Source organism: Micromys minutus, assembly GCF_963924665.1.
Source record: "Micromys minutus genome assembly, chromosome: 26".
In the NCBI taxonomy this organism is placed as follows: Eukaryota; Metazoa; Chordata; class Mammalia; order Rodentia; family Muridae; genus Micromys; species Micromys minutus.
Window position 1 is genome coordinate 19,031,670 of NC_137961.1, and position 14,167 is coordinate 19,045,836.

Here is a 14,167-nt window from a genome sequence, read left to right on the forward strand (position 1 = left end):
TCTCTGATAAAAATTATAAAAATTATAAAAATTTAGAAATGGTAGTTAGGTGATTCCCAAGGACATTGACTAGAACTCATGTCAAAATATAGCTTTTATTTAAAATGTAATATATATATATATTATCTATCTATCTATCTATCTGTCTATCTGTCTATCTATGTGCTTTACTTTTGAAAATTATTTGAAACTTGATCCCGTTAATTTACCTTGCTGTTCTGTTTTTGGCTGAGTTTTCTGGGTTTGCCTTTGGTCTGCTTGTGGGTCAATGAATTTGTTTGCTTTCTCTTTGCACAGTCGACGCATAATCAACCTTGGCCCTGTAATGCTCATTTCTGAAGAACAGCCGGCTCAACCTGCATTGCCAGTCCAGCCAGAAGGTACAAGGGTGGTGTGCGGGCACTGCGGGAACACGTTCCTGGTAAGTAGCTGTATGTTGGTCTTAGGATGATAATCTGTACATCTAGGTCATCCTCTCATAGATCTGAGGACTGTTTATTAATGTATAGTTTTATCCACGTGTACATTGATCAAAGTTAAAATAGAACCTTATTTGGGAAGCTGCTGAATCCAGAGTTGGCAGGGTATGTAACATCCTTTGTGCATGAGACAAAGATGTGCCTAGCTTTATAGCTTTATGGTGGGTATCTTTGTGAGCAAAGAAATCTTACCACGCCTCTCACCACACTTAGTATCAAAGTGCACGTGCTTAACTCAGCTTTACGGCTTCTAGAAAATAGAAGAATTCAAGAAAAATTCTTACATGATTTATGAAAAATGTTCTGCCTTTAAAATTTTTACTTGGAGTAAAGGAAATTAGTTCTGATACCCATGATTAGAAAAACCATTGGGCAAGATCTAAAAGACAAGTATTTCGATGTGAGCAAGTCTATAGAAGCTGTGTTAGTACTACTGACTTCAACTTACACTTGACTTTTAAAGAATTCACCTGTAATGACTCACCCCATCAGGAATGTAAGAGAGAATTTCATCAGCTGGACATGGTGGTCCAGGCCTTTAATCCCAGCGCTGGGGGCAGGAACAAGGGCCAGGCATATCTCTGAGTTTGAGGCCAGCCTGGTCTACAGCGCAAATTCCAGAAAAGGAAGCACGATTTTTTCCTATGCAAGACGTGGGAGAGAAGAGTTATTTAGGTCCTTAGTATTAGATGTTTCCTAGAGTCTTGGCCAGGATGTCCATGAATGTATGAACGCTGCCAAGGGATGGACAAGCTTAACAGATGTGACTGACTTTTTCCGTTGAGTGTTTATTATGTTAAAGCAGTTTGTATCTCACGTCCTATATATCTAATCGGGCTTGGGACCTTCTCATCTCCCTGATTAGCAGCTCGTGTCCCTCAGATACCTCACTCTTCCAGCTACTTGGCTGACATAGGTTTTCTATGTCCAGGTTGTTCCTTTTCCGACTAGTCACTACTTTGTGAGATTTGACGTGAATGGTTACACACTCACACGTCCTTCCTCCTATCCTCACCCTCATTTCCTTTCCTTATTCCCAGTGGACTTACCGAGCGTTCCTTAGTATTTGCACGCTTTATCTGATTAGAGCACACTTGTTCTCAGCCGAGCCGTGTGACGTAGCCCAGTTTTATCACATGACCCTCAGTGTTTTGTTGGAACTGTAAATAGGTGCCTTGTGTTTTCTGGGCGCAGGTTTTTCTTTACATCATGTTTTAGATGTATAGATGTATCTAGTAGGTGTGTCTGAAATCTTTTGTTTTAGCTCCCTGCTCTATAGCTGTCCCTTTGGACCCTCCTTTGACACTGTCCTGAAAGGTCTGCTTCAGTCTGGTATCGTGCGCCACCTTCCCAGCTGCCGACTTTGTCCTGTGAAGGGAGAGGACGTAAACTTTATTTATAGTTTTTAATCTAGCATCACATTTGCACAACAGTTTAGCTAAGGAGTGCAAGGTTTCCAACTGTCCCTTTTGGAAAGTTGCAGACTTTTTCCAGTGATATGGAGACTTTCACTGTTCTAATTCCAGGGCCTTCCCATCTGACCTGGTCCTCTGTGTTTCTCCTTGTTTTTCCCTCTCTTTCATTTTCCTCACTGATTTGAAATTTCGTGAGGACATGTTTCAGGGAGGGTATTCTGTGGGCTTCTTGGTTTGTTTGAGAAGGTCCGACTTAAGAAGAACCTTCCAATTCTGTTTCCTTTTGATTATAATCCCATGGTATACATTTATACTCAGAAACACTTTTTAGGAGGGAATGTTTTTCTCAGTACTTTTTCTCTGCTTTGTCCTGATTTCTCTATGTGTTTCATTCATAGTAGAAATTTCACTCAAATGTTTTTTTTAACTTCCCTTACTGGATTGATTCTACCTGTAGACAGGGGCTGGATGATTTCGTCTCCATTTTCTCCTTTCCGTTGAGAATTTGTCATTCAAGAATACATGCAAATCCACTGAGGCACCAGGTTCTCTGGGGAAAAGATCCCCTGATCTCCTGGGAAAGTTGGAACTGGGATACAGCATTCTAGGCAATGATGAAGTGACGTCCTTACCCCTGCATAGGCCACAGACTTTAACTCCTTTGTTTTTAGAATAGTCCGTCCGCTTTCCTAAGGTCACAGGAAATTGTAAGGTCACAGGCTTGTTACCTCAGTTCCCTTTCAGATTAAATCTCTTCTCTTGCATGCATTGCTTCTGTAGTCTGGAGAGACATTACAAGGAACACCATGATATTTGCTTTTCAACCTTGCCATGTAGCTGACAACCAGAAATCATGCATGGATCTAGGAGGTGCAACTTCCATTTATATGCATATGCGCATTAAAGTCATCTCAATCAAACATGTTAACATTTAGATCATTTTTGGTCTAAGTATGATAAAACAACAGTTAGACACTATCTGCTTTCTTCATAATTTCAATCGGAGAGGACAACGTCACTAGCTGTAGTTGGATAGTATACCGCTCCTCATTCTTCTTGAGTCACGACAACGATCCTGTCCTTTCTGCCTCTGTGGCTTTCACTGTTTTCAGGGTTAGTCTTTCCATGTCTGACTTGTCTCACTTACGTTTTCATGAAGTGGTGTGGCTGCCTTCCTCTTGAAGACTGAACTATTTCACTTCATGCGTATGCCACCATTTCTTAATCTGTCAGCAAATTTATGAGTTGTTTCTATATTTTGGTTACTGTGACTCCTGCCTCAGTCGGCATGGAAGTCTGACGCTCCTTGTTTTTATCACAGCCTCTAACACCCAATTTGAAAGATATAGTTAAAATGCCTGATCTGCTAGAACTTTCCTCAGTGGGAACCTGCCTGCTTTCTCTGGCGTGTGTCTCTGTAAGTAGTTATATATTTGCGTCTGGTTCTCCAAACCACTTGCTAAGACTTTGATTTCTGCTGTACATAATTGAGAAGCCATTTGCCCTTTGTTTTTGTTTGTTTATTTGTTTTTCCCCCTTCATTTTTCAAGAGGGTTTCTTTGTATAGCCCTGGCTGCCTTGGGACTCTCTTTGTAAGTCTGGCTTCGAATTCAGGGATCTACCTGTTTTTGCCCCCCTTGTGCTGGGATTAAAGGTGAACACCACCAGCTACTGCCTCCTGGCTCTATCCTACACCCTTAAATTCACTTTCTATCACTTCACTTGGTGTATTCCTTCATTCATTTTTTAAGACTCACTCAGATTTGTCTGATCTAGGATGAAGTATAAATCTCCCCCTTTTTACATTATATTTTGTTGATTGGAACAGTGCTTACATAAATTAGAGAGTATACTTGGGACAAGTCACAGATTTCTGTTTACAGTCCCTTCATATCGATTTAGTACAGATTAGCATACTCTGAGTACATTGACTGGGCTACATGCATATTGAACACACCTGTTGCTCTTCCTCTCACAGAAGAAGCTGCCTTTTGAATGTGATTGCATTTAAAACTCTAGAACAGATCTCTTATCAACTCACTCAGGTATCTCCTTCCCCGGTGAACGTGCATTCTTTATCTTTTACATCCCTAATCTTTCTTTGCATTATATTTGTATCTACTGTACAAAAGAGCCTATGTAATTCATTTAAAAATTAGAGTGTGGGCACCACATGCTGAGCAGAACCCAAGGAAATCATGTCAAGCAATCTCTAGTTTTGTAGCGCTTTCTACCCGAGTAGGAAGGGAAAGACGACTGAGAACCCTGGAAGGTGTATTCAGAATGGAGCATGGGAGTACAGTGTTCTAATGCAGCGACCCATCTAACCTAAAGACTCGGCATTAACCTGGAGCAGAACGGTACGAGTGCTTCTTTATGTAAGGTTGGCAAGATGGCTGAGCAGGTAAAGGCGATTGCTGCCATCCCTAATAAAACTAGTTCAAACTGAGGAAGCCACATAGTGATTCCCACATTGTGATCTCTATAACGTGAGTGTACACACACACACACACACACACACACACACACACACACACACTTTCATGCCAAATTAAAAGGAAGAATAAATGTACAGATGCTAATTAAAAAGGAAGTGTTTACACTTAGGTATATGAATATCATGTCCATGCATTGGGTAAACAGATGTTCACTTTTTATTATTTAGAAAAGTGATAAGAAGCCTAGAAAAAGTATTAATAATTTGAGAGAAAGAACGCGAATGATAGTGTTGATAATATGGAAAAGAGTGAGGAAAATGTTTAGGAAAATGATTGACATACATATTTAAATTTCGATGTAATATGTTAGATACCATTATAGCATTTTGAACAAAGTGTGTTTTTGTGGTTTTTTTCTGTTATCTTTCCCACTTCCCAGCCATTGTGGCCCACCCCTGCCTCAGTAACCCCCCTTCCAATTCCTTACTCTTTCCTGTTTTCATGGTCTCTGTTTAGTGCTAGGGGAGTCATCTAACAGTGAATTCCAGACAGATGATCCAAATTGAGAATTTAAATAGATGTGTAGGAGGGGTAGTCTTACAATTGTGAAATATTATTTATTCATTTAGGTATTTTGCTATATGTAAGCCTCAGACTCACATTTGTAGTCAAATCTAGTTACTATTTAGTCCAGGCAACCAAGGGAGATGATCGCATTAGCCTAAGTTGTTCACACAGTCACAGTGATTAAAAACGTAAAATCTTTATTCAGGAGAGGTGCTTGATTTAGAGTCCAGAACCTAAAGATGATCTCAAAATCTCTGGTAGGTTATTTTTAGTGATGAGTGCATTGTCAGTATTAAAGGGGACGGGAATTGATTTTGATAGTTTGAGGCTAAGGAGAGAAGGAGCTTAGTGATAACTTTCCTCTCCTTTGCTGGGCTTTCTGCAGTAGAGGGAGGAGGTTTGCTGACAGTTGGGAGAGCTTGGGTTCTGTCCCCAGCATATCAGGGGGTGGGGTACCGAAGACGCCCTCAGTGTTCCTACATGAATGCTGGTGACAGAGCTCCTCTGCCCCCATCATTGTTGTGCTAAATGTGAATAATATTGACTCTTTTTCTGCGTCCTGGTTGGAGAAAAATCAAGAGACTAAAAATTCCTCAGAAAAAAAAAGTAGAGTCATGTTTATAAGTAAAAGTATGCAGGCACTGAATTCTGTAGGGTGAAAAGCTAGGCTGAACTCTAGCTGAGTTTTTTTTTTTTTTTAAGAGAAAACAAAAAGAAATCCTGTGGTTCTTAGAAGATACTCAGGACATTTTGAACAAAAGGATAATGGCAGTCATAAAACACAACAAAACCAAAATGACAACAAAAAGATGAAAGTCTTTTCTGGACAACTGAGGCGTTGTTTGTGGGTGAAAGATCAGGATGGTGAGGTGTTCTCAGCATCCTTCTGTCTGGCCTGTCTCGTCTGATAGACTTATAATCCTGAACTTAGGTTGGTCAGGAGTTTCCTGTCTGACACTGTTTCAACACCTGCCTGGATTCACTCACACAGTTTAGGAGACTGAGAGTTGTGTTCGCAAAGTATCTTTAATGCCGTATTCACATAACGGGACAATGATGTATTAGTCTGTAAGCAGTTTTGTATATGGGAAAGTCACAAAATGAAAAAAGTAAGACTTTTTTTAAAGTATTTAGTACTTTTACTGTGCGCCATTGCTAACAATGGAAAGGGAGTTTTTATGCCGCGTGTCCAGATATTGCTTCGTATCCAAACTATTTTTGAGGGAATCCTGTGGTTAGAGAACAGTGACTATTTTGACAGGCATGTTGAGAAAACATTTTCTTTTTTAGAAGACATAAAGTGAATGTTCAGGCTTAAACTAGTTTACCAGGAATATAAAGACATTTCTTGACCTACAGCAGAGGTTAACACTGAGTCTCCTGGAGACAGGTACACACTTGCTGATAAAAGGTACATTCATCCTGATTGAAGTTAGTGGTGCTCTTTTATAAAATTACCCAGCATGCCAAGCGTGCTGAGTCACAGATAATGGTCAGAGACATAGCTCACTAAATGTGCAGAGTCACAGTTCATGATTCAGAGGCTTAACTCACCAAATGTGCTGAATCATTCCTTTGTGGATTAAAGGTCAGGATGGTAAGCCGATTATCCTGTCGTGGTTCATGCTTTTCCCTGAACCGAGCCAAGCTGGTACTGCCAGACAGGGAAGAGTTTCTTCACTGCCTACAGAGTGAGGGCCACAGCAGGGGGAAATGTGAACGATTTCCAGGTGTTTCTCGGTGCCTCTTATTTAGTGAGATGATATTAAAGTGAACGGTTTTATGCAATGAAGCCTTTTTATGAGCTCTCTATGTTGAGACATGTATCATGGGGCCCCTCCCCTGAGTTTATCTGTTTACTAGAACGGGTTATCAATAAATATACTGTGACATGTCTAATCACTTTTAGATTTTTGACAGAAGTGAGATTTTCCTTTTTTTTTTTAAATAAAACAAGAACCTGGCCATTTAACTAGATTTGCCATGAAAGAGCAATAACCTTTATGTACCTTTCTGTACCACACTCCTTGCTCCTGGAGTCTGGAAGACAAAGGGCCGGCCTCCCCGCCAGCTTCCCCACTTGAATCATGGGGAGAAACGCTACTAAATGGACGAAGATTTTTCTCTACAGCACAAAGGAGAACGGATAATATCTCTTTATAGATGAGTCAGGGTAGAGCGAGGGAAGGGGAAAGGATCGATCTGAGTCAGAATTCGGCTGGAAAGCACAGAGCTCACGAAAGGGGGTTACCAGTTTTGTCAGGAGAAGGGCCTACAGCGACATAGACGTGTCCGAGATAGTTCCGTTCCTCTCCTGACAGCGTATATCACACTTGGAACCAGTGTCTACCACATATTCTTTCCCAACCACCACTGGCAATGCTGAGTCTTAGCATTATACAAAGTCAGCCAGAGCCATACAGAGGAGAATGGCAGTAAGAATGCAGCCATATGGGCATAGGAGCCAATCTATACCTTCTCTAGCATGGGAACTCAGTCTGTAGCTTCTCTGAAGATGGAGTTGTGCGCTCTAGCACGGGAATTCAGTGATATGGAACTCAAGGGACCAAGGATGTGCTTGTGAGTTAAGGGACGCATAAGGCATTGCCGATCCTCGTCTAGTTACCATACATCCCTGTTTTTAATTAACGAAGAGATGGCATCCGCCGAGCTGAGATGAGGAGAAATGCCGACAGGAAGCTTTAGGGAGCCAGTAGTATACCAGTGTCCTGGTCCTACTCTGTGTTCTTCTCGCTCATGGATGAGTGCCACGGGATAGCACACACACCACTGGGCCTCAGGAAGATGTTCCCTTCAGCACCTCAGCAGGGAAGAATCAGGCCAGAGCACGGTTGAGTCTAACGGAAGGAGGTAGACATGCTATGTTTTGGATTCAGGGTCTCTTGCCGGTGTCATACCCTAGGTAGGGATTACCTGAAGGGACCAAGATAACAGAAAAAAAATTATTTTTTTGCCAAGACTTCAAGATTGGACAATAACATTTTAAGAGTTCAGGCATAGCATTTTTAATAGGGAGATTGTAGAAAGTCAAATTCTTTCCAAAAAATTTTTTTTAATTTAAATATCCACGAAATCAGCCCCAGGCATAGAATCTTTTTCTTTCTGAATTTGCTGCAGAGAGACCATACTTGGAGGTGACACCATTTGTGTCAGGTTGATGACACAAGCAGTTCTCATGTTTGTCATAAATGAATTGGCCAAGATTAACCTGTGCTGAGATGTTCACTATAAAATAATAATGTTGAGATGAATAGTCCCCTTTGTCTGGTTCCCCAAAATTCACTTTCTGCAATGTCGGGTTTTGAGTTACCCTTGACGTAAGGGTTTTGTAGTTGTCTCCTTCAGGTTATATTATTGTTTGAATTATAAAATTCACCGTGAAAAGCTGTTTATAAATAACATCTCCAATGATATTACAAGTTCAGGAACTCATCTAACTTTGTTATGAAGATAGAAAAGAGCACTTTAGTTCGTTTTTCTCTCTGTTCCGGTTTCTGTGGGAGTCTGTTTGGCATAGTAATTCAAGAATCTTTTGCAGACAAGAATGACTGAAACAAACCAGCATATCTCACAGAGAAAGCGGGAGGAAGTTTGGTTGTAACCTGAAAACTGTGGGTTTGGTTGATGTTCTCAGATGATGGGAACTAATCTCTCTAAGGAGAGGGAGCAGGCACATGAAGTCTCCTTCCTCACTTCAAGACCACGTGACCTGCTGTGACTGAGCAGGAATAGGCAGGTTTTGTCAAGGTCTGCCCAGTTTCCTGGCGTTTTTATTAAAATGAAGAGACCCAGCACAGGAAATTCATACTTCTTCGCTCATTTCCTAAATCTAAGGAGGGGGAAAAAAAGTCCATGCTTTCTTAAAATTATATTTTGCTATCTGTAAAACATTAAATTCCGCATAAGCTATTGAAAACTCACAGCCTGTAGAAACTGACCACCTAGAATCATTAAAAAAAATTAACTTTTTTATGGGAAACTTGTTTTGACATAAACCATATTGTGGAACTATTTAAGAAATATACTCATCTTATTTAAAGCAAAATGAACACTTAGAAAGCCTGCTGGGGTATCACAGCGAACCCAGGGCCACAGCACACATCCTTAAAAAGCCATTTGAAAATACTTTCTTTCATGAGGTAAAGACTTAGCTTAAATTTACAGGAACTTTCTTTGAAAGACTTTGTGCTAAGATCTGTATTGCTGCTTTGAGTATCTGAATGACATTTCTATGAGAAAGGTAACACATTCTCTTACTGAATCTACTGGTAGAAGGAGGAGAAATGTGTACCGTGGGATTGATGTGCTTTTGTTACATTTTATAAGCAATGGGGGAGCAAGATCGAGTTTCCTGGCTGTAGCTCTGTCCGCATCTCGGCATCTCCTTTGGTTAGGTTATTATGTATGCTGTGGCTTCTCACACAAGTGAAGTAGAAAATTTAAAACAGTTACAAATCAGGATATTCACATATTTACAGGTTGTTCCTCAGGGCTTAGAGAAAAATAAAGCTCGAAGGTACATGGTCCACTTTAGTAAGGAAACTCAGGAACACAGGGGAAAGAGTGCATGCTCTTTTCCCTGTGAGGTAAATCTGGGTGGCGTCAGAGCCCTGTGAGAGTCATGGGAACGGGTTCCTGGGATCCCAAATGTGGAGGAAAACTACGGAACTTCGAGGTGATTGATGGCTGCGTTGTGATCTGTGGTGACATTTAGAGTAGAGTAAACAGTTCTCAGGTTGGCTGGTTTTCAGTGGTCACTCTTCTCAAACCCTATTCTCTGTTTATTTTACAGTGGATGGAACTGAGGTTCAACACTCTGGCAAAATGCCCGCACTGCAAAAAAATGTAAGTTCTCTGCCGGAAATGTCATTGAGAGGTCCTTGAGAGCCATCAGAAGAGCTTGGAATTCTCACTTAAGGAGATTTGCTTTTTAAGACATGTCATGAAGTGAATGCACGCTTACTTATGACTTCCAAGACAAAGCCAGGCATCTTTAGGCTCACATGTTCCAGCTTGAAATAAAAATAACTGGGATTAGTTAGTATTCTTTAAAGGAATACCCATTTCTAAGAGAGTCAAATTAATAAATTGTCAACTTACCTGGAAAGCTTTCAAATGTTACAAAGATTATAATCTTTTGCAATTTATCTAAGAAGCATTGTGATCAAGGAGAAAAACCTCTATTGTTTGTGAGTCTGTGATCGGTTGATGGTTAGTTTTTTTCTCTTTCTTCCTAATGAGATTATTGTTCTGGCAAAGTTTATGTCATTGCCTGCTTTAACTATTCAGTCTATTTATCTGTTTCTGACTGGTTGGTTTGCCAAGGGAAATTAACAGAAAACTATATGAACATGGGAAACCACACAGGATATATCGATGAAAAATAGTTTATGGCATATGTTTGGGGATTCTGAGGGCCAAGGACTTCCCAAGCAGGACTCAAGAAATCAGTCATACTCACAGATGTGACTTTACTCTAGCTGAGGAATCTTAAATATATATTTAGCAAACGGGAAAGACAAGTGGGCCACAAAGCTCAGAAACACCGCGCAAGAGCTTCAAAGTGGCCTTTCCATATAGAGTCTTCAGTGAAAGATTTGTTATTAAACCTGCAGAGTTGTGTCTGTTAAGGGTGCTCCCTTGAGACCTGGTGTCCTGAGGAACACTGACAAGCACATACCCACATTCCAAATACCCACCAGGAAAGTCAGTCATTCCTATTACATATGGGATGCTGGGAACTTTTTAAAAACCCAAGTTCCCAGGCAGTCAGCTGTTCAAGAGGGGCTTTTAAATCCTAGTATTTTTGGGATTGATCTGTTAACCTTTCCACACGACATTTATTTGGGTAATGAAAATTTAATTAAAAATGATTATCCACTTATGTATGTGAATTATAATTTAAGCAAAGTCAATTAAATTGGAATGTTTTGACAGTTGAAATCTTAAAACAGAAAACCTGGATTCATACCTCGTATGACCTTTAGTATGGTCTAATTAGCTTCATCTATTTTGACAGAAGAAAAATCCCAAAAATGGTTTTTCAGAGAAAATAATTAAAATGTATGAAAAACTGAGACTACATAATAAAATGTCTACATTTATCGCTGCTAAATGATTTCAACTAAATTATACCTCTGGCATAATTTTCTTTATCATTTATTTTTAACTTCAAAAAGAAGAGATATTTTAAATTTGTGAAGTTAATTACCGAAGTTCTTAGTTTTATTGACTTTTGGAAGTTCACGCATGAAGAAGAGAAGCAGACAACCCCCAAAACACACAGACAAATATGATGTTAGGAGACAAGAATGCCCAACATGTAAATATGCATGCTGTCAGTACTTTTGTGTGAATGTATCAAAAATGCACAAGATTAAGGGAAATATCTTCTCCATGGACATTAAGAAGTACTAAAATGATAAAGTATAGGCAGCGGAGGACTGGATGCCAGACACTGAGCAAAGCCTTCCAGACACTGGTACACAGTAGCCAGAGCTTCTGCAGCAGGCCTGCAGTGCAGGTTAGGCTAGTTTTACAGTAAGACAGTGTTCAGAAGGGGTAAAGGTTTGATTAACTACTTTAGAACAGTAGCATTGTTTTTTTTTGCTGACAATATGAATGTTACATTTCTGACCATAAGTCTGTATTGATATAAATGAGACTTTGTATCAGTAACTAAATAGGGAGAAATGTGCCTAGAAATGTATGTGGACTAAAACCAGCTTTTCCATCAGTCTAGGTGGAGTCATATGTTAACTATGGGAGAACTCAGGGCCTTTGTTACTTGAAGACAGATGCTGTCCTCGCATGAGCCCCCATGGCTGGCTTCCATATTTCTATTGGCATGTTTTTCTTTATAGCAACATGAAGGTGCTATTAGAAGAAGATATTGAGATAGCATTTTATTTCTTTAAACCGAACTATCCCGGAATTTCTTTTTAGTTATAGGAATTATAAAATTATTCCTAAGGAACTACTATGCTATGTGTTAATCTCACAAGCAATTCCCCACATCTCTGCAGGCAAAGAAATGTGTTCTCCTATTCTTTACTCATGCCCATGTGGAGGCTGTTGCAGCTGCAAACTTGTTCCCCTTCTTTTGCCATCTGGATGTGCAGTCCTAGCATTCTGACAACTTGGGCTGTTGTCCCCACTGAAATGCCATAGTGGACCTAAGACTAAGAGCGACATTGACTCTTCATCAAATCCTCATTGAGTGTCAGGCCTACATCACCAAGAGCTCCCCTGTGAATCCCTTTCTACTGTTTTCAGTTCTTATGGATTCTTGTTCTCGGAGTCATCCTTTAGAGTTTACCAGTCTGCACTCCTGTGTGACTGGGTACTTCCTACACTGAGTCAGCACTCCTGTGTGACTGGGTACTTCTTATGCTGAGTCAGCACTCCTGTGTGACTGGGTACTTCCTACACTGAGTCAGCACTCTTGTGTGACTGGGTACTTCCTACAGTGAAGCACCTTAGTTTGGTAGAAAAAGATGGGGAAGGAGCAGGATGGAAAGCTACATCAAAACATTTAAGTGCTACCATGGCAATGTGTGCTTTGCTTGGGAGATGGGTGGGTACATGATCCTGAAAGGTGACATCCAGGAGAGGGTGAAATGTGGTCTGAGCTGTGTAGATTCGTAAATCTCCATTTGTAAATTTGGGGGGATTTGTACAGAAGATGTCAGGATGGTTCACTGCAGAAGCAGTCACTTGTGCAAAGGCAAGGGAGGAGTCAGAAGTTAGCCCTGCCCTTAAGGATATACCAAGAGTCAGAGGTTAGCCCTGCCCTTAAGGATACACCAAGAGTCAGAGTGTAGCCCTGCCCTTAGGGATACACCAAGAGTCAGAGAGTAGCCCTGCCCTTAAGGATATACCTAGAGACAGAGGTTAGCCCTGCCCTTAAGGATACACCAAGAGTCAGAGCATAACCCTGCCCTTAGGGATACACCAAGAGTCAGAGAGTAGCCCTGCCCTTAAGGATACACCTAGAGTTAGAGGTTAGCCCTGCCCTTAGGGATACACCAAGAGTCAGAGGTTAGCCCTGCCCTTAAGGATACACCTAGAGTCAGAGGTTAGCCCTGCCTTTAGGGATACACCAAGAATCAGAGAGTAGCCCTGCCCTTAAGGATACACCTAGAGACAGAGGTTAGCCCTGCCCTTAGGGATACACCAAGAGTCAGAGGTTAGCCCTGCCCTTAGGGATACACCAAGAGTCAGAGGTTAGCCCTGCCCTTAGGGATACACCAAGAGGACAGCATGGATGGAAGAGGCTGGTCCAAGGATTACCTTATCCCTAGATGCACTGGAGACCGGATCCTCAGCATTTGAGGACATGCAGCAGGTGGGAGACAATCGATCCCTTTTATCATAGTTGATCCCAAGCAAATAAAGTTTCGAATCAACATGGCTGTCACTTTCCTCTCCTCTCACCAGAGTAACTGAAAGCTGAAACTTTTGGAATTAGTTAGCTTTCCACTAATCTATAGCTTTCCCCTTCAGCTAGAGTTTTCCTCTTTATTCCTTTTCTTATCTTTTATGTATCCTTTCTTGTTCTCATTCTCTCTCTCTCCCCTATTGCCTGCCTTCCTGCCTTTCTTTCTCTCTCTTTGTGTGTGTGTGTCTCCCCTGTTGCCTCCCTCCCTCCCTCTCTCCTTCCCTCCCTCCATTTCTCTACCCCTGCTCTCTCTTATGCCAGGGTAGCTCTGGCTGTCTTAGATTTCACTGTGTAAACCAGGCTGTCCTCAAAGGCAGAGATCTGCCTGCCTGTGCCTCCCAAGTGCTGGGACTAAGGGTGTGAGCCACCACTGCCAGGCTCCTTTAATTTCTACCGTGCGAAATAGTTATGTCCAGGACTTTGTGGTTCTTGCACACTTCAGACCCTCAACTCTCCCTGTCCCTGCGGATGGGCTGCCTTAGATCTCTCTGAGATGACTGAAGGTGTCTGTAGACTTCTTTGGCTTTAAGTTCTGTAAGCCTTTCGTTGACTATAGCCACTCAACTCTTAGAGGGAAGGAGGTCTCTTCTGTGCACGGCATATCTGATTCTCTCTAAAGTAAGTCGTAGCTACTGTTCCAGCCTCTGACTCTAAGTGAAGAAATTCACACTCAGTTTGAGCTTGCAGTCATCTCTGGATGTGGGTATCCTAACACCTGTGTCTTCCTTCTCCATCTCTGGATGTGGGTATCCTAACACCTCTGTGTCTTCCTTCTTCATCTCTGGATGTGGGTATCCTAACACCTCT

At 41.3% G+C, this 14,167-nt stretch overlaps 1 protein-coding gene across 1 annotated transcript in view; it reads left to right on the forward strand.

Moving 5' to 3' along the window:
* PIP4P2 (phosphatidylinositol-4,5-bisphosphate 4-phosphatase 2) overlaps positions 1-14,167 on the forward strand; it is a 47,180-nt gene that overhangs the window by 23,952 nt on the left and 9,061 nt on the right. Inside the window, exons 4-5 of the mRNA XM_080938503.1 lie at positions 298-421; positions 9,713-9,765. Of these exons, the coding sequence (XP_080794629.1) occupies positions 298-421; positions 9,713-9,765 (177 nt within the window). The remainder of the gene's footprint in view (positions 1-297; positions 422-9,712; positions 9,766-14,167) is intronic.